General features: G+C 43.2%; 1 protein-coding gene across 4 annotated transcripts in view; it reads left to right on the forward strand.

Moving 5' to 3' along the window:
• The first annotated feature begins 2,124 nt into the window (after window positions 1-2,124).
• The window catches only part of ACSM1 (acyl-CoA synthetase medium chain family member 1), a 31,899-nt gene continuing 10,173 nt past the window's right edge, over window positions 2,125-23,850 (forward strand). Inside the window, exons 1-9 of one of the 4 annotated variants that reach the window (XM_029949728.1) lie at window positions 2,125-2,184; window positions 6,265-6,507; window positions 9,015-9,225; window positions 11,372-11,579; window positions 13,345-13,485; window positions 15,470-15,629; window positions 19,573-19,652; window positions 21,975-22,098; window positions 23,747-23,827. In XM_029949728.1, the coding sequence (XP_029805588.1) occupies window positions 6,310-6,507; window positions 9,015-9,225; window positions 11,372-11,579; window positions 13,345-13,485; window positions 15,470-15,629; window positions 19,573-19,652; window positions 21,975-22,098; window positions 23,747-23,827 (1,203 nt within the window). In that variant the 5' untranslated portion in view covers window positions 2,125-2,184; window positions 6,265-6,309. Of the gene's footprint in view, window positions 2,185-6,264; window positions 6,508-9,014; window positions 9,226-11,371; window positions 11,580-13,344; window positions 13,486-15,469; window positions 15,630-19,572; window positions 19,653-21,974; window positions 22,099-23,746; window positions 23,828-23,850 lie in introns of those variants that run through there. The other 3 variants (XM_029949729.1, XM_029949727.1, XM_029949726.1) reach the window with 3 other exon arrangements.

Below are 23,850 nucleotides of genomic sequence, written 5' to 3' on the forward strand. Positions count from 1 at the left end.
TGAGTTTAGTTTCATTACTGCAGGAGACGACTCATTGGGAACCACGTGTACTCCAGTATTACACACAGGTGTAGTGGAGATCCCTGGAGACGAGGCCCTTGGAGGGACCTAGAGGGGCTCATGCAAACTACTAGGAGAGGTGCAGTGTGAAGGGCAGAGTGGGTGCCAAGAAAATAAATGCTATCTCAGCAATCAAAGGTGCAGTCAGCCTGGGCACAGGAAACCAGCTCTGAGAACTCAGATCAGAAGTAACCTCTTCCTTAATTTTAGTTACCTTCGATTAAACCTGCAGGCAGCCAACAGAGCCAGTCAGCCACAGAAGGAGGGATAGAGGGGAGGACTGAGCAGAAGGTGGTGTTTGCTCAGAAAAGCAGGGGTATTTACAAAAACTAAGATCCAGCTTTTTGATGCAGTCATGATTATTATCAGAGAGGCTGATAGCATTGCTGCCATATTTTGATGTTACACTCTCCACACAGGGTTTCCAGAACGACTCAATCAGGGGGAGAGAATATAGAGAATTCCCTAGACCAGAGGTGATTACTGTGTGCCTAGTGTTCATTGTCAAAGACTTGGAATTCGGTGGCCTCATTTGGACTGTAAGAGAGTCTTCAAAATGAAAAGAGAAGTGTGCGTGGAATCTTCCGAGAATTCCACTCTCTCTACCATAGACCTGTCATTACAGATGAGCAAACCAGTGCACAAGGGCATAGGAAAGCTGCTCAATGTCACAGAGCTGGTAACTAGTAAAAGCAGGACCCAAACCCAGGCTGCCTGGCCCAAGTTGGTCTCCTTGACCACAGCACCAGTGTTACATTTCCATACAGGAGGTCCACTGAGATCCAGAGTGTGTATTGTGGGCTTTTTGTGTTGTCCCCACCATCTTCCCAAAGGGACTGCACCTTCTACTTGAATATCAAGGTCTTTTATGCTTTGATAGTTTGGGTGTTTAATCATTAATCTGTGCCCAGGCAACTACCACAGCCTTCTCATTCACTCTTCTCCCTCAAACAGCCTGTCTTGAGCTGAAAATTCATCATGAGTGAATCACCCAAGAGGACAACACACTTTTCAAAAGCAAAGCTTGCCCCTCAGCCCTGGCAGGGATATTCTAGGCGTCTCTAGGAATTTTTTATGTGACATCAGGCAGAGGTACTTTTGTCCTTGGTACATTGGAGGATGGGAGGGAAAAGGGTCTGACAGTGTTTGGTCAGTACAAGCCACTTGTTGCAGCAATCTGGACTATTCAATGCAGCATCAATATCGACCAGCATCTACATGCCTGAGCCAAGAGCTGTATAAATGTTACCAGGTGCAGTCCTTTCAAAAGACAAATCTGATGAACAACCCCACTCCTCTGTTTTTCAGATGAGAGCATCAAGGCTTAGAAGAAGCAAAAGACTTCTCCACCATCCATTTTGTAAGTGTTTGAGCCAGCATTTCAGTTCAAAGCCTTGGGATTCCAAAGACCTGCATTTTGTTAATACACCAAGCTATTTCTCTCCACATCCCAAATTAATAAAAGCAGCCACCATTGATTATGCCTAACACTGTGCTACATGCTCATCATAAATTCCTCCATCTAATCCTAACAGGCAACAAAGACAAGACAACCATAAGACACATGTGTCATTATTACCATTCCCATTTTGCACATAAGGAAACAACGGTAGATAGAGGAGGTCAGAGAAAGTCAAAGAGAAGGTAGATGGCAGATTGGAGATTTAAACTCAGACCTTTCCACTTCCAGAGCACAGGCTTTTCTCTTAGGCTACACTGCCACTTGGCTCTCACTTAAATGTGAGCATTGGAGGTACAGGACTGGGAAAGAGAGCAGGTTAGCCACAGAGAGCTGAGCTAGTGAGAATTTTTTCATTTGACTTTATTTATTTATTCCCACCACAGGTCATCATCCCACAAGAACTGGGACGACTTTTTATAGTTTGTTTATCCAGCTGATTATCTCTCCATGGAGGGCTGTGATGTTTTCTGCTCTTTTCTTTCTGAATATCTCCTCCCACTTGTAAACTATCCATTCTTGCCAAGTTCTCCGCCCCAGAGGTGGACAGTTCTTTTGTGTATATAGTTCTGTGAACTCTTCTGATCAGAGATAACTGAGTGTGTCAAGTTTCCATTTCTCTCCCAGTCCAAGACCAAGCCCAGCTCTTGCCTAGACGTTACCAGGTAAGACAGGAGAATTACACCTTCTTTGTGAGGGGTGTGTGTGTGTGTGTGTGTGTGTGTGTGTGTGTAGCCAATTTGAAGTTCTGGCTGTGTCACTTAAAGGTTGGATGACTTTGGGCAAGGCTCTTAACTTTTCTGACACTACATTTCCTTAATTGCAGAAGGAGAATGGGGATATGGAATGAAAAGGTTAAATGGGAATATACACATGATACGCCAAGTGCAGTGGCTGGCATAGAGGGTGATCCGTTTCATGTTAGGCAGCTCTGAAAGTGATGGGCTGTGGAGGAGGGTTCCCAGAAAGTGAACCCTTGAAAGGAAACTCCACTATGCAGAAGTTAGTTCATATTATATAAAGTGGATGCCTTTCATAAAAAAATATTTTTAATATCTATCGGGGGAGTTGGCTTCAGAATTTGCTGGGAGTTAGAGAGCACTAACAATTACATACAATGCTGGCAACATAATTCATCCAGATTACCTCACTAATCCTTGCAGGATGCCTGATGGTAGATATTACCAGTTTGCTCTTATAAATTTATTTTTATTATTTTTATAATGTTTATTTTTGAGAGAGTATAAGTGGGGGAGGGACAGAGAGTGAGGGAGACCAAGGATCTGAAGCGGGCTCTGCGCTGACAGCAAAGCCCGTTGTGGGGCTCAAACTCATAAACATGAGATTGTGACCTGAGCTAAGTCCAGCCCTCAACTGACTGAGGCTCCCAGGTGCCCCACTTGTGTGCTCTTAATTCCAGAGACCTAAAACCAGTAGCCAAGGGCACTCAGCTGGTAGGCAGTGGGAGTAAACTTGGCTCTGTAACTCCAGGATTCCCTATGCCACACTATGTGTGTTGCCTAATCAAATAAATAGTTTTTTCAGTCCACAACCTTGTGAAATCAGCTCTGTTGCTGAACTCTTCAAGGCACTGTGTACCTGGGCAAATAATGGTGAGCTTAGCCACCTCTCAAAGCCACACTCAATAGTGACCTCAGAATATATTTTAAATAAAAAACTTCAAAACGTGTTTCTTAATTTTTAATTTTTTAAATGTTTATTTTGTGAGACAGAGACAGAGCATGTGTAGGGGATGGGCAGAGTGCGAGAGAAACACAGGATCTGAAGCAGGCTCCAGGCTCTGAGCTGTCAGCACAGAGCACGATGCGGGAGTTCAAACCCACAAACTCTGAGATCATGACCTGAGCCGAAATTGGGCACTTAACCGACGGAGCCACCAAGGTGCCCCTAAAACGTGTTTCTTGAATTTCTTTCTGTTCGTTCTCTTTAGACTCTAATTCCAAAGATTAAGCAAGAGAGTTTCCCCAGAGAGAGTGACAACTAATAATAGCTCCTGTTTCTGGAGCACTCATGTGCCCTGAGTCCTGCCCAGATGCTTTCGGTGGGGGGTCATTTATTTATCACTACACCTGTAAGAAAGAGGTGCTGCCAGTATGTCCATATTTTAGACAGAGGGTAGGAAAACTGCCCAGTTACCTAGGTGGTGAGTGAAGGGGCTGGAATGTGAAGCTACGATGTTTGACTCCTGAGGGCACAGTCTCGGCTACCACAGTCCTCAGCTGGGCACTGTGTTTGGTCTTGTCATGTGAAGAGTAAATTAGAATTGCAGAGACATTTATAAGATGATGCCAATGTCGTTTCTTTTCTATTTGATTACAAGAGGTGTATTCCTTTGCTAGGAGATCCCATAAGAAAGTGCCACAGACTGGGGGGCTCCAACAACAAAAATGTGTTTTCTCATAGTTCTGGAGGCGAGAAGCGGGAGAGATGAAGCTGTCTGCAGTGTGGGTTTCTTCTGAGGCCTCGCTTCTTGGCCTTTGGGTACCGTTTTCCTGCTTGCACACCATTCCCCCCCATGCAGGTCTGTGTCCTGATCTCCTCTTCTTGCAAGGACACCAGTCATAGTGGATTTGGGTCCATCTAATGGCCTCATTTTAATGTAATCACCTCTGTAAAGATTCTGACTCCAAATATAATCACAATCTGAGGTACTGGAGGGTAGGACTTCAACATATGAATTTTGAGGGGATGCAGTTTAGCCCCCAAGAAAGGCTTAATTCATTTCCTCATCATTTCACTTCCTTTGTTTTTGTCTTTAGCCCCTTATTCAGGGTTGTTTGCACTGACTTGAGTATTTTAAAGAAGGTCCTGAGGCCATTTATATAGCCGTGCATAAACACCACAAATGCGTCTGGTATTCCTGCTCTGAATCAGTCATGTTTGTGGAGGCAGGTATGAGTTGGACAAAAGACCAGAGAAGGCAGGCTTCTAGAACCAGCTCTGCCACTATACTTGCCTTGCACCCTTCGAGAAATCCCTGTCCCTTTGCAGATGTTGGCCTAAATCAACTCTTTTAAGCTCAAAATGCACAGGCTTGACAGGTATAGTAACTGGAGAAGCAAGCAGGTGTGATCAGATAAGGTGGGGCAGAAATTGTGTCAAATTGGAGAACATTCCATTAAACAAAGCAAACAATTCTCACCGTCAGTCAGTTAGTGCCAGTTTGAAATAAAGACCCAGTATTGCCAGACCTCTACAATTTCAAGAGAAACCTTCAAGACTTTTAAATGAAACGTCCCAAGGTTTAACTGTTGAGCATTTAAACTTTCCCTCCAGGAACACTTTGTCACTTAAACATCCAGCTGTTGGTTTCCGCTCAGGTCATGATCTCACAGCAGTGAATTCAAGCCTCACATTGGGGTTGGGCTCTGTGCTGATAGTGAGGAGACTGCTTGGAATTCTTTCTCTGCTCCTCTTCCACACAGACTCACTCATTATCTCCCCCCACTCTCTCTCAAATAAATAAACAAATAAAGTAGAAAAAAAATTTATACCCTACAAAACAGAGAGCCAACAGGAGTATGTCTAAGAGCCAGGTCTGGGCCAGCTGGTCCCTCAGAGTCTTTCTAGCCCAAAAGTGCTCTGATAAAAGATGGTGCGGTTGATTGACAAGAGCTAAAAACAAACGGAACATACTTTATTTAGTTCATGTGGCCAAGGATCCATGCAGGCAAGCAAACGCAAGGGGATGAACTTTTCAGTGTCCTCTTTTCTGCAGACATTCACTCAGTCACGTATTTAGTAGTGCCTCCCCTACTCGGGTTCTGGGGATAATTTAAAATTGGGGCTAGATTATTATTGGTCTAAAGTGCCTGAAAGTAAATTGAGCTAGGTTTTATGGATCTGTTCATTTTTTTTATATTTTTTTATGTTTTATTTATTTTTGAGAGAGAGAGAATAGCATGAGCAAGGGGTGGACAGAGGGAGAGAGAGACACACACACACACACAGGGTCTGAAGACAGGCTCCAGGCTCTGAGCCAGCTGTCAGCATAGAGCCCAACGTGGGGCTCGAACCCACAAACCGTGAGATCATGACCTGAGCCGAAGTCAGGCGCTTAACCAACTAAGCCACCCAGGTGTCCCTGATTGATCTATTCTGTGGTCTGTCATCATGCAAGTATTATCCGACTGCTTAAACTAAGGAGGAAGAGACTTTACTGTTTGCAGACATAAAGTGGTTGGATTTCAAAGCTGTTGGTGAAATGGTTTCCTTAGGTCAGCATTCTGATGGAAAGATAGTTCTAGCTTCAGCCAATTTTCACAGTCATCAATAATTATAAATGAACTTTCTGCTCCCACGTAAGGGGTCTTTGTTGGGATCTGGAGTGGCAAAAACTTTCACTTCATGGGTCAACTCTGATGGGTTGGTGATAGCTGCCTGGAATCCTGGGAAAGATCCCTGCCCCCACCTGGGCAGATCTCAGCCCACTAGCACAGGTGTTGTGATATTACCCTCGTCAGTCCTCAGTATGGTGCTGTATATTTGTCAATATCCTTATACTCTCAGGTGACAGAAACCCAATCTCATGCAGGAAAAATTGTTGGACCATAGAATCCAGGAGAAGGTATTAGCAAGAAGAGGGTAGAGGTGAAGATGGGTCTTGTGTTGTTCATATTCTAGTGAGTTGAAAAAACTATTACTCTAACAAAGCTATTGCCTTCATTTTGTGGAGGAGATTACTATTCCATGACCAATCTAGTAGCCATCTCTTCCCACGGCAGGTGGTGACCTGATTTCTGTGCCTGCTCTCTGACGCCTGCCCCACCATGCAGAGGCTGATGAGGCTCCACGTCTTCTGGGGCATCCGCCAATCCCAATCCTACCATGGCTTTCACCCTGCCCCTTGGTATCTTTACTGTCGGTCTTTGTCAGGAGCTGGAGGTCTGAGATGGAATGACCACAATAGACCAGCGGAATTTAACTTTGCAAGTAATGTCCTAGACTATTGGACTCAAATGGAGCAGGTAAGGAGGCACTCATAATGGGAGGTGAGAACAGGATCGGCCTCACTGACTTTATTGTGATCCTAGTAGACTGAGGGCCACAGAACCAGTAATGGCTTCTGCCTCCACTGGGCAGTATTGTGGGAAAAGCTAACATCTGGGGGTACAATTCTCAGCCTAGTCACTTTCTCATTCCTCTGAGCCTCAGTGGTTTTATCCATGAAATGGTGATAACCTCATTTCAGAGACAAGATAGCAGGTGAAAATATCTGGTACACAGTCACATAATTGTGAACAAAGTTTCTAATTACAAGGTCTGCAAGTTGAATTCTTAGTCGGAAATCTTACGTTCAAATAATGAGACTATGAGCCTAACTGGAATTTGTCTCATTACACTTGGGCTTAACTTCAGGCTACACTCAGAGGAAGGGACAGATCACCTGATTGTACACATGAGCGTCTGACTCGTGTAGCTAAGTCATGCCATCTGTCATTCTGTGAGCATGGCATGTGCAGCTGGATTCCTCCCTCTCAACAACCTACATGAGTGTAGCTCTAGGGTATGTCCAGAGAAAATAGTCCCTATGACCTCTAGAGGTTACATGTGTCTGCAGAAAAACCCAAGTGCTCAGTGAATCTCTCTCCAAGAGAGAGACCAAGAGAGTGCAGCAGGGACATCAGGATGTGAGGTAGTTCATGGCACCCTAGCTTCTAAGTCCCAGCTGGTGATGTCCACAGAGAAAGCTCACCCAACACTGTCTCTGGATAGAATTTACCTGAGATGGGGCCAGAGCGTTAATATAATTTTTAAATTTCCCACGAATCTGCATTTATATGTTAGTATTCAACTAACATGGGGGCTTCCTCCCCATGCCCTTCTTTATCCTGTCACTGAATTTCCATAATAATGCCAAGGGAGGACATTTTTTATTATGCCCTTTGCATTTAATACTATGATTAGATGAGCATTTTCACCATCCCCACATTCTCGATGAGGAACTAAGGAACTCAGGGTTGAAATAACCCACGTAAGCAGCACATACCTAATAAGGGAAAGGACAGGAATTGGGTCCAGGCTATCTGAATCTGCAATCTACTATTTAATCTCGCCTCACGATTTGATGATACCAAACATCTTTTCCTTCAGACTCTAAACTGACTTTCTTCACTGTCCTGACCAGTAATCTAATTAATAATGTTTGAACCATGACATGAGCTGGAGAGGGAGGAGGTGGAGAGCAAGAAGTGATGCCATCACTTTCCTCCTGATTTATAGTCCTTATAGGTAGTTAACGCATCAAGCCATGGAGACGACCTCCAACTAAGTATGACCCCAGGGATGCCTCATCTTGTTTGTTGGATTTTATATCATCATTGTGGATCCTTGCCCATTTGTCCATGTCTCCATATACTCCCCACCCCCAACATCCTCATCCCAATAATAATTATTCTCCCAACACTTCTCATCTGTCTGTTTCCACTTTGCTAATTGCCTGGATCATGATCAGTGTCTCTCTGGTGATGCATGGGGCCTGTCACCAAGCTGTCCCCCAATAAACAGTGGTAGAATACAATTTGAAACCTGCCTTAGGAGCCCCATGGGTTCTGACATTGTCGCTATGAAAGACCCTCCAGAGGGTCCACTGTAGTCCACTCTGGCTTCTGGGACCTCCCCTTACAACATAACAGGCATCATCCAAGAACTTATCCCTGGCCGAAACATCAATACAACCTAAACCATAATAGAGTGATAGAATTTATTTTAACTCACATTTCAATGTATTTTATATATAAAATATAAGTTAGAAAGCCAATATTTTTATTTGAAATCTTCTGAATGTGTGTGTGTGTATGGGGATGTGTGTGTTGGCAAAGAATGGGTTATAAAACAATCTTTTTAAAATTTTTATGTTTATTTTGCGAGAGCATGAGCAGCAGAATGCCAGAGAGAGGGGGGCCCAAGGATCCCAAGCAGGCTCTGTACTAAAAGCAGCAAGCCGAACTCACGAGCCATGAGATCATGACCTGATCCCAAGTCAGGTGCTCAGCTGAAAGCCACCCAGGTGTCCCAATGATGATAATATTTCATGGAGTACCTAACATGTGTCCAGGGATGAATATTTATACTTGACCTCTTTAAATAACTAATTTAAACTTTAAGTACTACACTCTAGGTAGTATGGTCACCATTTCAAATATGAGAAATGTACCCATTTCATGATGATAAAACTGAGGCACAGAGGACAACATACTAAGACAGACCTATGGGGGAATGAATTTTAAGGCTTTAATAGGTGCCATGGAGCAATTCATGGTTTTCTGTGACTTGAGAGGAGGTGGCTAGAGTAGACCAGAAGAAATTGGCTGGATCATACTGTATCCATTTCTCTTGGTTCTATAAATGCTTTTTTACAATAGATCTCTCATTCTTGAGCTCTATTTTCATGTAACTATGGTAGTGGATTGGCCAAATAAGTCCCCTTTTCCTTTAACATAGGAAATAACACGTGGTGTTTGATCTTGACCAGGAGGGAAAGAGGGGTCCAAACCCAGCCTTGTGGTGGGTGGATAACCAAGGTGATGAAGTGAAGTGGAGTTTTGGAGAGATCACAGACTTATCCCGCTGTGTAGCCAATGTCCTCACCCAGACCTGTGGCCTGCAGCAAGGAGACCGTCTAGCCTTGATCCTGCCTCGAGTACCTGAGTGGTGGCTGGTGGCCATTGGCTGCATCCGAGCAGGTCAGTGACTCAAAAGAGACCGCAACAGACTTAAGGTCTGGCCTCAAGCCAATGGCTCCTGAAAATTAATATTTCCCTACCTTTTGTTCTTATTCTTCATAGCATTTTTCTTTCTCAGTCTCCTTCAAATATTCTTTACTCCTTCTCACTCTTACCCTCATACTTACCTTAAACACAATGTCATACCTCTCTAAATACACACACACACACACACACACACACACAACACACATACACCTTCTCACTTTCTCTTGCACAGTCTCATTTTTGGTTTTTAAGAATCTAGCAATTGTTAACATTTTTCCCCCCTCCCTCACTGAGTCATTTAAGTGTCAGTTGCAGACATTGTGACATCCATAAACACCAGATAAACACCCATAAACCCTGGAGCATGCATCTGGTATGATCCATGATATTCTCCTCACATCACCAGAACAGAGTTATCCTACAAGAAGTCTAACTTTGATATGATATTCATTCGTAGCCAGAATTCTTTTATTGTCCCATCAGTGTCTTTTGTAGCCTTTTTTTGTTTGTTTGTTTAAACCCCAACTCCAATTGAGGATCATGCATTGCCTTACGTTGTCAGGTTTACTCAGTCTTCGTTAATCTTGAGTTTTCTGCATGACAACATCTTGGAAATGTGTAAGCCAGTTGTGTGCAGAAGGTTCCACAAAATTTGTATTTCTGACTCATTCCTCAGGATTATATTCAAGTAACCATTTTCAGTAGGAGCTGTAAAAGGACACCATGCCTATCTCAGTGCTTTACATCAGGAGGTACATGAAGTCGGTCTGTCCTGTCATTGGTGATAATATTTACAGATACTTTGCCTTACAAGTCACTGTTTCTCTTTGTATTTAGTAAGCTGTGCTGCAATACTTATGAGACTGTGTGAATATCCTGTTCCCCAGCTGCCTTTTCCCTATGACTTGAGAATCCATTGATAATTCTTGATTGAAATGAATATTATGGTGGTTTTATATGCGAATTTTCTCATTATGGTATTCCCTCTACACGTATTAGTTAACATTCTTCTGTGGAGATTTCCCTTCCCCTTTTAATTGACTCTCTATTTATCTGTATTATTTAGTATTGTTGTGGGGTTCCTGAATTCTCTTTTGAATTTCTTTATAATGCATATATTTCTGCAGAAATAAAATGTTATATTAATCCATCAGGGTCATTTGGAATCAAGAATTAACAGCAACAGCAGAGAGAGTATAGAGAAACCATGTCATCTGGAGAGCTAAGAGATGGCACCTGGGAAATCCAAGATATAAACTGAGCCCTCTGAGGTAGACAGCATGGAAGAAGAATAGAAGCAAGGAGAGGAGTTCCACGAATGGGCATAGCACATGCAAAGACTTAGAGTCAGGAGAAGCCTGTGTGAAGAATAGCCATCTTGAAATGGGGAATAGATTTGTAAGAGAAAAAGGTGGAGGGTGGACAGTGCCTTCGGTGTTGGGTGGAGAGTATGGTACTTTCCTGGAGAGAGGGCCCAGGTGCTGGTGAAGAGTAGAAAAGCGGAAGGGGGAAAGTCAGTGTTCTGTGGAACCTGAACACATAGCAATATGGAAGATGGGTAGTAGCAAGATTCAGGACGAGGCATCTGGTGGGGAGATTAGACCCTAATAGGAGCACACAAAGACTTGAACTAACTGTTGGGGATGGAAGATTGAAGGGAATGTAGGAAAGTTAAAAGGATAATGTAGTTACATTTGGATGAGGAATGAAGAAAAGAGAGGAGATTTATGATGACACAAAGGACTGAAAGAGGAGGACGTGAGAGGAGAAAAATGGAGGCAGGGATGCAACTAATCCTGATGTCAAAGACACTGTCCTACTTGCGTCCATAGTCCCAGATCTCGTGTAAGTAGGATTCACCTGTCTCCTGGCTTGATCCATCTAGCATAGAAGAGGTTAGGCCAGGCGTTTCCATTTCGCTGTGCATAGGAATCCCTTGGGGAGCCTCTTAAAGTACAAATTCTGATTCAGTGGGATTGGGATGGGACATGAGATTTGAGTGTCCTGGGTGGTGTTGATGGTACTGGTCCAGAGACCATACTTTGTACAGTGAGAAGCTAGCATATTGCTATGCATACAAGCCAGGCCTGAAACCTTAAAGTGCCTTTTTTATCCTCAGGTATAGTCTTCATGCCAGGAACCACCCAGATGAAGGCCAAGGACATTCTCTACCGATTACAAGTGTCTAAAGCCAAGGGCATTGTGACCACAGATACCCTTGCCCCAGAGGTGGATTCTGTAGTTTCTGAGTGTCCTGCTCTGAAAACAAAGCTCCTGGTGTCTCACCATAGCCGTCAAGGGTGGCTGGACTTCCGATCACTGATTAAGTGAGTTTCTGATCTGATGAATGTGTTTTCTCAGGAAGGGCAGGAGAAGACCCTTCACTCCCAAGTGCCTGATAGACAAACATCCAGTGGGAGAAAGGTCATGTGGACTGATGCCAGAAGCCTCTCTTCCCAGCTATGCCACTGATTTGTTGTGTGATCCTGGGCTGGTTCCTCCTCCTTTCTTGGATGCAATTGCTTTATTTGTAAAACAAGAGTAGTGAGCTTCTATGCCTCTGTCACTAAAGTATAATATAATCACTTTAGTGCAAAGGAGATGAGTCAGAGGGTTGTTGTGTTGAATCTGCCTTGTAGGTAGGGAATCTGAAATATTATTTTTACATGAGAAACAAATATATGAAGAGGTTGAATGAAAGATTCAGATGAGTTTTTAAGGGAAAACTTGAGACTGCAAGAAAAATTGAAGCTGTGGCTGGTTGTCAGCTGGGGGAGCAAACACTGTCCATCTCTTAGGTGCTGCGTAGCTTTCAGGACACCTTGCTGGGAAGGTTAGGGAAATGTTGAAAGTAAGAAACACCCTTCCACCTCAACAACTCTGACTGTAAACTTTCAGGCATTTTTTCTATCACCTGCAAAACATGCAATGTTTGTTTTCTTAAAGTAACCCCTCAGTTTTTAAAGTTCTTTACTTCAGCCTTAAAAGGCAAATATTACACTGAAGTCACATCTTATGCCAGATTTTAGAGTCAGAGAAATAAAAGAAAATGGCTTAAATAAAGAATATTCTTGGGATGCCTGGTGGCACAGCCAGTTGAGCATCTAATTCTTGATTCATCTTAGACCCCACCATTGTGGGACCAAGCCTCATGCCGCGCTCTGTGCTGAGCATGGAGCCTTTTGAAGATTCTCTGGCTCTCTGTCTCTGTCTGTCTGTCTGTCCATCTCTCTCGCTATCTCTCTCTGTCTCTTTAAAATAATAATAAAAACAATATTTTTGAGACTCACTTAAATTGCCAAAAGTTAATATGGAACCATTTCTCAGCTAGAGTTGGTGTTACCTTCAGCCTTGGCATCATTTGCAGTTTCTCTGATTGACACCATAGGGAATTGGAATTTTAAGCATAGACCCAAGGGACAAACTATTAGTCTGGAAGCCCCCAAGAATCAAGGCACACTGGGGGGACTCCAGACTATATACCTACCATCTCAAGTTTACACCAGGACAAATATGCATTTATGTTTCTTTTACTCCTCCTAATTTTTTCTTCCATGCCCCTCATGGCCAGGGTTATGGGTTTAAATTCCTATAAATCTAGTTCATGTCAAAAAAGAAGCTTAGCAATGTGGTTAAGAACACAGTCTGTAGACTAGACTGAATTTGAATCCTGGCTCTACCACTTCCTGGCTACATGTCTTCAGGCAAGTTACGTAACCTTTCTGAGCATCAGTTTCCTCAATGCAGAATGGGCACAATAGTCCTCCTCTTTTAGGGTTGCTTTGAAGAATGAATGAGTTCTTCTTTGTAAATCACTTAGACCACTGCCTGAAAGATAGTAAGTTCTACTTCAGTGTTTGTTACACTAAAAATATTCCACTGTATATTCCCCGTGCTTTAAAAGAAGAATTATCAGTCTCCTTACCCAAGTCACTCACAAATTCTGTTTGATTTCTAATACAAGGAGAACTGGTTTTTCCTCCAGTGCTGTAAACCTCCATTTTTCTGACGCTAAGCCCCTCACATTGGATCCCTGGGGATCCAAAAGCAGGAAATGTGACTTCTGCCCTTTTCTACTGAATCCTTTTGCAGATCAGCATCCACAGATCACACCTGTGTTAAGTCAAAGACGCTGGACCCAATGGCCATTTTCTTCACCAGTGGGACAACAGGCCTTCCCAAGATGGTGAAACACTGTCATGGACTTGCCTGGCGATCCTCTTTGCCTTCATGGTAGGAAAGAAGGCATTGACTTAGAGGCTGGGCCACAGATCTGGGGTGGTGTGTGCATATGGGTGTACATGTGTGTGTGCATGTGTGTGAGCACACGTCTGGGATGGGAAAAGAGCTCTAAGTAGAATTGACTCCACCCTGTTTCTTCCTTCTGGGCTCTTTGGTTCAGAGTCCTGAGAGTCTTGGGAGGGAGACTCGGGGAATCCTAATGGTTTGGTGCCAGAGGCCTCTGAAGACAAAGGAGGCACATTTAAGTCCTGCCTGAGCACCTTTACCAGAGATGTGTAGGAAGTGTGGGTGGAGACAGCAGGCATTCAGCAAGCCACAAAAATGACAAGCCATTGTGGCCCTGTCAGTTGAGTCAGGGTTTGGTGGCAAAAGACAGAATGTTTTAACGATGTCACCTGAGTGACTGGTCATTTCCATTTCCCAATTACAGACAAATGAAACTTGGAGTTCCCCAGTCATGAGCTCTTAGGAAAAAGCATACTGAACCAAGTCACAACATGCCATTGCCCCTAACCTAGAACAAACAATCACTGAGGCTGAAGCTGTAGCCTTGGGTTAATCATTTAATCCATTTTAAACTGAGCCTCTTCTTTCTGTCCCTACTTCAGACAGCAATATTCAGATCAGAACAACTTCTGTGTATTTCCTAACTTATTGAGATCAGAGGGCAGACAAGGCTTTTTGTGGACAGTGTAGCATTATGTGCAGATGCAGCATTATGCAATGATAGCAGTTGAGTAGCAAAACCCTGAAGGAATGGGGGTGGGCAAGGGCTTTCTGTGCAGTCTGAATAGCAAGAGCAGAGGCACAAAGGTATTACAAGTGGCTTTATAGAGCTACAGAGACTTGAGGATACCTGGTGGTCAGGGGTGGGGTGAGGGACCTACGGGAGGAGTTGGGAACCAGTGAGCAGGGCCCAGGATCTTGTGGGCCTTGGTATAGAGTTTAGAGTTTTTAAGGCAAATGATGGGTAGGTCCTGGAGCAATGGGATGTATTTTAGCAAGGGAAAGGCCTGATCAGATTTGTGGTTTGAAAAGATCACCGTGGATGCCGCCAGCTGAAGGGAGGCAGGAGGGACTAGGATCTGCTGGGTTTGAGGTGCCTGAGGGACACTGCAGAAGAGATGTTCATTGGGTAGCTGGGTCTGAAGCTGGAAGACAGGTCTTCTAGCTAGTAAAATTCTGTGGGTGAGCCACAATCCTCTTTAAGAGGGCTGGGATGAGGGAGGGTGGATTGTTTATCCAAGCCCTTCCCTGTTACTAGTAAAGCTCCTCAGCCATAGCCTGCTAACAGGAGGATTGTGTTTTCTCAAGGAGTTATGCACACAGACATCCCTTAGAAGCAGTAAGATAGGATGGAGTAGTGAGAAACCTTTCCCACCACACTTTCCTATTGTTGCCTATTGGATAATTGTTTCCAGTCCTTTGCTAAGATGGGGTATTAATTGGGTCTTCCTCTCCCTCCCTCTCCCTCTCTCCCTTTCTCTCTCTCTATCCCTTTCTCTTTCTCCATAACAAATGACAGAAATTCCATTCTGAACCTCTTTAAGCTTAAGAGTGAATAAAGGAATTTATTGGATCATGAGGCAGGGCACTCCAGGGTTTGTCTTCAGACATAGTTCGAGTCTCTGGATCAGGTTTCCATCTCTCTACCTGCTGTGTTTTGATGCACTTCTCGGACGGACTTATCCCTCATTATCCCCGAATGGCTCCCAGCATTACCTAGGAGTATATAAGTAACAGAGTCAATTCCCAGCCTTAAGGATCATTATACCTAAGCCAGTTAAAATCACACATGACCAGAGAATAGGATTTGGCATGCTTTAAGGACCTGGGGCAGGGGTGTGTCTGGAGCCCACTCAAACCACATGCACCAAGAATGAGAGGTGGGTCACTCCCTGAAAACCAGAGTCCCCAGCCCTCGGTCACTGCCTCTCATGATCACCTAGCTGAGGCCACTGTATTTTGGAGTTAGCAGGAAATTACTGCAGCTGAATCCATCTGATGTCCTCTGGTGCTTTTCGGACCCAGGCTGGATTCTTGCTGTTTTGGGGGCCCTGTTTGAACCATGGACAGCAGGGTCTACACTCTTCGTCCATCATCTGCCCCAGTTTGATGCCAAGGTCATTCAACAGGTAAGATGATCCTCCCAGTACCAACAAACTCCTAGAAGACATTCATGTTTCAAACTCAAAAGCTGGACATGCTGAGAAATATTTTATTTAGCAAAAAGTCTCATTAGCATAATATAACCCTGGGTGTCTCAAAGTGTGGAGCACTAAATTAGTTACTGTATGAGAATCACGTTAAATGACACCTTGAAGACAATGGATATTCCAAGCCCTCCCTCAGGCCTATGAATTAGATTTCTGTGGGCTTGGGACCCTGAATAAATATTTTTAAGAACTTAAACCAACCAGAGCAAGTTCAGGTCTCCAGGACCCTGGATCCTGGATCTGCCAGAGCCAGGTGGCTGGTGTGAATGCATGTGTGTGTGTGTGTGTGTGTGTGTGTGTGTGTGTGTGTGTGTTGTTGTTGTTGTTATTACTGTTGTTGCTCATTTTAATGAAGTGTTTAAAAACAGAGCCCTTAGAAAATCACAGCTCTAGCTTCTTCTTCCGCATTTCACATTGATTTGTGATTTACTTGCTTCTCTGAGCCCTAGTTTTCTCATCTGTAAAATGGGAATTTTAATAATTTCTATGTCACATAATTGTTGAAAAATAAATGAGATGGTACAGGAGAAGTGGGTAAATTGCTCAACCCTGAGTTGGAACCCAGGAGGCACCGAGAAAGCAGTGGTGGATGCTGTTACTGTGAGGTGTATCTCTCAGTAATAACTCAAGTCACCCATGTGAACCCTCTCATTGTACTTCCATTCTCCTGAAAATGCTCTTTGCGTCTCCATGCACACCTTTGCTTTCCATTTCAGAGGTAGACCTGCCTCGCCACCTCTCAAAGTCCAGTCCCCTCCCCACCTACAGCTCTGTAGGTTCTGTTCTTTTCTCTCCTTTTAGGAGCCCTTCCCAATAATCTTCCATGCATTAAACCTTTTCCCCTGTATTTTTAACCTGTCACTTTCCTCCTCTCCATCAATCTTTCATCCATTAACTCTTTTCTTCTCTTTTCAATCCCTCACTTTCCCTTCTCCATTAGTATTTTATCCTTTAAATCTTTTCTCCTGTGTTTTCAACCTCTTCCTCGTCATTAACTGTTCTTCCCCTTAGTCCACTAAGGTATCAAAATTCCTCATCCTAAAAAAATACCTTCACTTTACCCTGGTACACACTGGATCATCCCCATTTTTCCTCTCTTAATAGCACATTTCTCTGTAGAGTATTTTCCGCCTGATGCAGCCTCATCCTCTACGTCTACCTTACTCCTGAGCACTGCCGTCCTCCGGTGGTCTGTCCTCACCCTTCCTCTTTCTTCTAAACAGTCTCCTCTACTTCCATCTCACCAGCATAGGCGTCCATTCAAGGGGCTTTCAAAACTGTACCTTGGGTCTGGTCTCCCTCCATGCAAATTCCCCCTTGATTACCTACCCGACGCCCATCTGATGATCCCTCCAGCACGTCAGCCTACATTTTCCATTTCTCATTCCACACCTCATGTCAATGTCTGCCTCTTCAGCATTGTTCACTGCTCACATCCTTCCAGTCCCTGAGGCTAAAAGCTGCACAAAGAACGTGGAATTCAACTTCCTCCTCCCCCTCCACTAAGTACATGTGTGTCTCCAAAGTCTCAGTGTATTTTAAGCTGAATTATTTCAAATTATTAAATCTATAAATTTGCATAAATACATATGTACACACAACATACACAAGCACCAGCATTAGAAAATTTAAATATTTTTATTTATTTTTCACTTGTGGGGTACCTGGGTGGCTCAATTAGTTAAGTGTCCTACCTACCTACCTACTTGATCTTAGCTCAGGTCTTGATCTCAGTGCTGTGAGTTCAAGCCCCACATTGGGCTCCATGCTGGGAGTAAAACATACTTAAAAATAATAAGCAGGAGACATGAGCAGACATTTCTCTAAAGAAGACATCCAGATGGCCTATAGACACATGAAAAGATGCTCAACATCACTCCTCATCTGGGGAATATAAATCAAAACCACCATGAGATATATCCCCACACCTGTCAGAATGGCTAAAATCAAAAAGACAACAAACAACAAGTGATGGCGAGGATGTGGGAAAAAGGAACCATCATGTCCTGTTTCGTAGGAGTGCTAGCTAGTGCCGACACTGTGGAAAATGATACGAGTTTCCTCAAAAAATTAAAAATAGAATTACCACATGACTCAATTACCACATGACTCTACACAAATAATTCAAAAACACTATTTCAAAAGGGTACATGCACCCCTATGTTTATTTAGGCATTGTTTACAATAGACAAATTATGGTGCAGATCAAGTGCTCATCTATAGTTGAATGGATATAGAGAAGATGTGGTGTTTGCATGTGTGTGTATCATATGTGTGTGTGTGTGTGTGTGTATGTGTGTGTCATATTACTCAGCCATAAAAAATTATGAAATCTTTTCATTTTCAGCAACTTGGATGGATCTACAGGGTATAATGCTAAATAGGTCAGAGAAAGATAAATACCATATGATTTTACCCATACAGAATATAGGAAACGAAAGAAACAAAGAAAAAAAGAGGCAAACCAAAACACAGACTCTTAACTGTATAGAACAAACTGATGGTTACCACAGGGCAGGTAGGGGGGAGATGGGTGAAACAGGTGAAGAGGATTAAGAATACATTTATCAAGATGAGTAATGAGTCATATATAGAATTGTTGAATCACTATATTGTACATCTGAAACTGATATAACAATGTATATTGATTACACTGGAAAGAAAGGGAGAGAGGGAGATAAGGAAGGAATGAATGAAGGAAGGAAGGAATGAAGGAAAAAAGGTAGGAAGGGAGGGAAGAAGTTGATTGGACTCAGAAAGAGAGGGACTGGGGCATCTAGGTGACTGTTGATTTTGGCTCAGGTCATCATCCCACTGGTCTGGGATCAAGCCCTGTGTGAGACTCCACATTGAGCATAGAAGCTGCTTGAGACTCTCTCTCTCTCTCTCTCTCTCTCTCTCTCTCTCTCTCTACCTCTCTCTCTCTCTTTATCTGTGTGTGTGTGTGTGTGTGTGTGTGTGTGTGTGTGTCTCTCCAAATAAAAAATAAAAAGAGAGGGACTGAGAGAGGAGGCCAATTTCCCCCCATAAGGCTGTTACTCCTCCCTGTGGTTCTGTATGGAAGTTATAGATAGCCCCATTTTACAAATGAGGCAACAGAGTCACAGAGGAATTAAGTAGCAGGATTGAAGTCAGGCAGGCAGACCCCAAACCCACATTCTCTCCTCTTGAGTGTTTCCTGCTCTCCCAGGGTATCTCCAGCCTGATCCAAAACTGAAAGACTCCACTCCTAGCAAAAACTAGGGTGAATACCGGACATTTTAGACTCTATCTGATCTCTAACTAACCTCAATCTTTCTGAATTTACTTCTTGCCCTTCTCTTGTCTAAATCTAACCTCAGTCTTCCTAAAGTTACTTCTTGTTCCTCTCCTGTTTGAATAAACCATATTTTGACTATACTCTAATGTTTCTTCAACTCCGGAGACTTTGCTCCTGTTACTCCTTCTATCTGCAAGAAGCTCCTCCATGCCTCCGCCTGTGGAGACCATACCCATTTGTTAAATGCCCCAACTGAATGCCACCTGTTCCATGAGGTCCCTGATCAGCCAATCAGAAGGAGTATTTCCCTCTGCCAAGTTCTCCTTCCAGTCTCTCCTATGGCAATTTCTGCCTTACCAGTTGAGTCCTGTTTTATCTGCTCTATTAGTACATACTCCCAGTGGGATGATGTCTAACTCTTCTTGCACTTCCGCCAACAGTGCCTGATACATGCCACGTACAAAATCTATGCTCAATGTAGGCATATTGAGAGAACTAACAAATGAATAGCGGGCTCTCCTGCAGGGGAGATCAGAATTGAAATGTTAATAACCGATATTTTTAATCTTTAAGAATAAAATTCCTTCTCTCCTCACTTTCTAGACATTGTGCAAATACCCCATCACCCAGTGCCTTGCCGCGCCAGCTGTGTATCGAATGATTCTACAGCAGATTTCTACCAGGTATGGTAGAAGTGGTGGTGGCTAGTCGGAACAATCTTTGGGTAGGAATTTAAGGAATCTAGTGTACTGTGGTATGACTTTTTAACTGTGGTTCTTTGAGGAGTGTACGAGTGTGTGCGTGGTAAGTAAGTAGTAGTGGCTGTAATTATCATTAGTCAGTCTAATTAATTCCTTAAAGCAGGACTCAGAGATCCCGATGAAAAGCTCAGTGAGCCTTGCATTATTGTAGGTTTATTATTTTTGAACATTTTTCTTATGAAAAGACAAACATACAGAAAAATACATAACACATAAATTTATAGACTAATGAATGTTGAAAATAAACACCTATGTCACCACTCACATAAGTTGCAAAAATAGAATATTTCCCACACCCCAGAGATACCTTCACGGCCTCTATCATCTTCCCGAAAGAAACTCATATCTTGACTTTTATGGTGTTAATTTCCTATTTTCCCTTAATAAAGCTAACCTCCAAAGGAAATACCCCTAAACAAATCACTATATTTTACATACGTTTGAACTTTATGCATATAATCATAAAGTATTCTGTAATATCTGGCTTCTTTATTAAACATTATGTTTTTAAGATGTATCTATGTTACTACATGTTGTGGTGGTTAATTTTCATTGCTGTGTAATATCCCATTGTATTAAAACATTGCATATTTTTGTCAGGTCTAACATTAATGGACACTAGGTAGTTTTTATTTGGGGGTTATTGATGATTCATGCTGCATTGAATTCTTGGACATGTACACTGGTGCATATTAGCATGCATTTCTGTAACATTTTTCTGGAAGAGGACTTGCTAGTTCACACTGACCCTACATTCTACCACCTAATTTTCCAAAATATTGAACCAATCTAAGCTCCCACTAGCAAGGTAAGAGAATTTTCATTGTTCCATAATATTGGCAATATTTGTTATTGTCAGAGTTTTAAATTTTTGTCAGTCTGGTGAATATATAGTGTTCCATTACTATAGGTTTTTTTTTTTGCATTTTCCCATGTTTGTGAGCTAATTTTAGCTAAACTGGAATCTGCTCTTTGAAACAGATGAACATTTATGAATCTTTTAAAGACTCTGAAATTAAAGTGGCTGCTCCACAAATCAGAGTAACATGTATTAAGTATTTAAAATACTTAAACCTTCAATATTTAACCTACTTAAAACATTAAGGTGTTTAATGGCTACCCTTACAAAGCTAATTCTCAAACACAACTTGATTTTATTCATGAAACCTCATGCTGGTTGGACTCCATTTCTGATTCAAAGTTCATAATAAGCAACTTTTTGAAGTATTCCTCAGAAGAATATCTTTGTCCAAAGCCAGTAAAAATCCACCAAGTCATAACTAATGACTGCATCAGACTCTGCACATTTTATCTATTTTGAGTAAAGCTGCAGAAGAATGAAGATGACGCCTCAGTAAAACCAGCCGTCTTGTCCATTCCCCTGACTCTATATGTTCCAGGGCAGGGTGATGAAGATGGAAAGGAAGACCAGATGGCTCCTGCCTCTCTGATCCCCAGGAACTGACCTGGTCCAGCCCCAGGCCAGCTGGTACTCCGTCTAGATCACTTCTCCCCATGTCTTTCAGGGAATCCATCATTGCTTTGTGGCTGTTTTGTCTTATTTATTGAAAATTTTATGAGGAAGATGAAGAAGAGGATTTATGTCATGCAATGTACCTACTACTAATGTTCACAGCCAACTTTTCTGCTCTGTCTGAAATTCCTTCTCTCAGGGCTATGCCCTGCAACCCTTGTCTCTTTTCCTACACTCATCCTGGTCTTCCTTGATGTCCTGAGCAATTCATTTCCACTCCTTAACTTGCATTTACTGCTTAGAAATAAAAAACCCCTTCAGTTCACAGGACCCCACTCTTCAGAGAAGGCAGTGCAGCTCTGTTATTGTCCTACCATGCTTTTGGGGAGGTCTTATTATCCACCCATTATGGTTTATAAAATATCCTTCTTAGGGACAGAGGATGTTAAGATAAAGTTTGATGAATATGTCTTTGCCATCTTTTTACATCAACTTCCAAATTTGATCCAAACCTTTGACCAGGCCCATTCGCCACATCACCACCACACCCCCCTTGCCAGAAGACTTAACATGAACCAACAGGAAATGAGTGACTCTCCCTTGGCTTTGACCTCTAGTAAGTAGCCCAAAAGGCAAATAAGAACACGAGGTATCAGAAGGATAAGTGATCTGGATGACAAGCCTGTGAGTGAGCTCTTAACATTCTGGGCCTGCAGTAGAGCATCCAAGACCTGACCACAAACTCTACTGATACCTTCCCTTCCCCTTAGTCTCAGGTTCCCTGCCTTGGAGCACTGCGCAACTGGTGGGGAGGCTCTGCTGCCAGAGGAGCAGGAGGAGTGGAGAAGACGGACAGGCCTTCTGCTCTACCAGGTCTATGGACAGTCAGAAACAGTAGGTAGACAGTCCTTTCTGGGCCAGTCAGGATGTGCTTAGCCATGGAGCCCAACATGTGTTGGCAGAGGCCCCACTCTGCTCACAGCATTGCCTGCAGACAACCGGAGGCTTCAGAGTTTTAGACTAGTTTTCCCCAAATCAATTTGCACAAGGATAATCCACAGCTAATCAGTATGTCAAGAGGCCAATGTGCTGGAATCGTTTGGATGAAAACTTTGAAAGGGTCAAGGACATGATGCCACTGTCCTGTGATCATTAAGCTCTGTGGAGATCATCAAGGGTGGCAGAATAGAATGTTCTCTCCAGTAACGGGAAGGCCACCATCCAAAGTTCTGCCCACTTCACCATCCCTTTTTAGGGTGGCAACCACAGCAGCCAGGAGTCAGCCCCAGAAATTCATTTCTGGGTGTTTAGATGCACGGCACTCAGATTTGCTTATGGGACACTAGCTGGAGTAGGGGAGGGAGCAGAGACTTTCTGTATATACCAAACACACACACACACACACACACACACACACACACACACACACACACACACACAGAGATGTGATTCTCAAAGGCATCACTGATCACCAACAGCATGGCAAAGGGGAAAGAGCTTCCTCTCCCAGGAATTCAGACACAAGTTCAAATATAAGCCTTGGCAATAATGGGCTTCAAGACCATAGGCATAGCATTGAACCTTCTAGAGTCTGCTTCTCCATCTCCAAAATGGAAATACAACCCAATGTTGCTGGGTTGTGATAAGGGAAATGAAAGGACATATCTAAGACTTTGGCTACAATGTCCAGCTGCTTGTACATGCTCACCTTGCAGTTACTCTTCTGTTTAAGCAGGTGTTACTCTAGAATGCTAGGGGGGAGGGGTATAGAAAATGAATGGGGCAGTGTCTATTCTCAGGATGCTCTCATGGCTACAATGGAAGGATGGGGGAAAATACTACAGAAGGAGAGTCTCCCAACCTACTTCTCTTGGGGGCGGAATAATAGCTGGTAGTCGTTGTTTATTGAACAGTTGGTGTGCCTAGCACTGGGTGAAGAGTTTCTCATACACCCAGGTACTCTGAGAGGTAAGTGTTATAATTACCCACCTTTACAGAGAGACATCAAAGAGGATTAATAGCACACAACTGGAGTGAAGATTCATATCCATGAAACAAATCCTAGTCTGATTTAACTTAGAAAAAAATGATATTTTAGAGTACCATAAAGGAGGAATGTCATTCACCAGGAAGATAAAGGGGGGGCAGTTCTCTAGCCAAAGGGACTCACACAAACAAACTGAATACTCACAACTCAGCTCTGAGTGACAGAGACTAGGTTTCTATCACTGTTCAGCACCCCCCAAGTAAATGTTAATGGTTTCCTGGTCTTACTCCAGCAAAGAGACACATGTCTGGCATCCAGTAGGCACTCCACACCTCACATTACATGCCCACAGGTGCAGTGAACATATGCCGACCAGAGTTAGGTCAATGCCTTGCGCCTTCCATTGAATCTGGGCCTTGGATCTTCCCCATAAGGGCTCTTTGCACAGCATCAAATGACATTGGTGAGTGAGGAAGCTGTGTATAGTTCTTGATGCTTTGTAATCAGCCTTGACTGACTCTTTGACCAACCTCATTTTCTTTCTTTTGTAAACAGGGAATAGCTTGTGGCACTTTACGGGGAATGAAGATCAAGCCAGGTTCCATGGGGAAAAGCATCTCCCCGTTGGACATCCAGGTTTGGTCCTAAAGGCATTGGCT

Source organism: Suricata suricatta, chromosome 8 (assembly GCF_006229205.1).
Source record: "Suricata suricatta isolate VVHF042 chromosome 8, meerkat_22Aug2017_6uvM2_HiC, whole genome shotgun sequence".
Lineage (NCBI taxonomy): Eukaryota > Metazoa > Chordata > Mammalia > Carnivora > Herpestidae > Suricata > Suricata suricatta.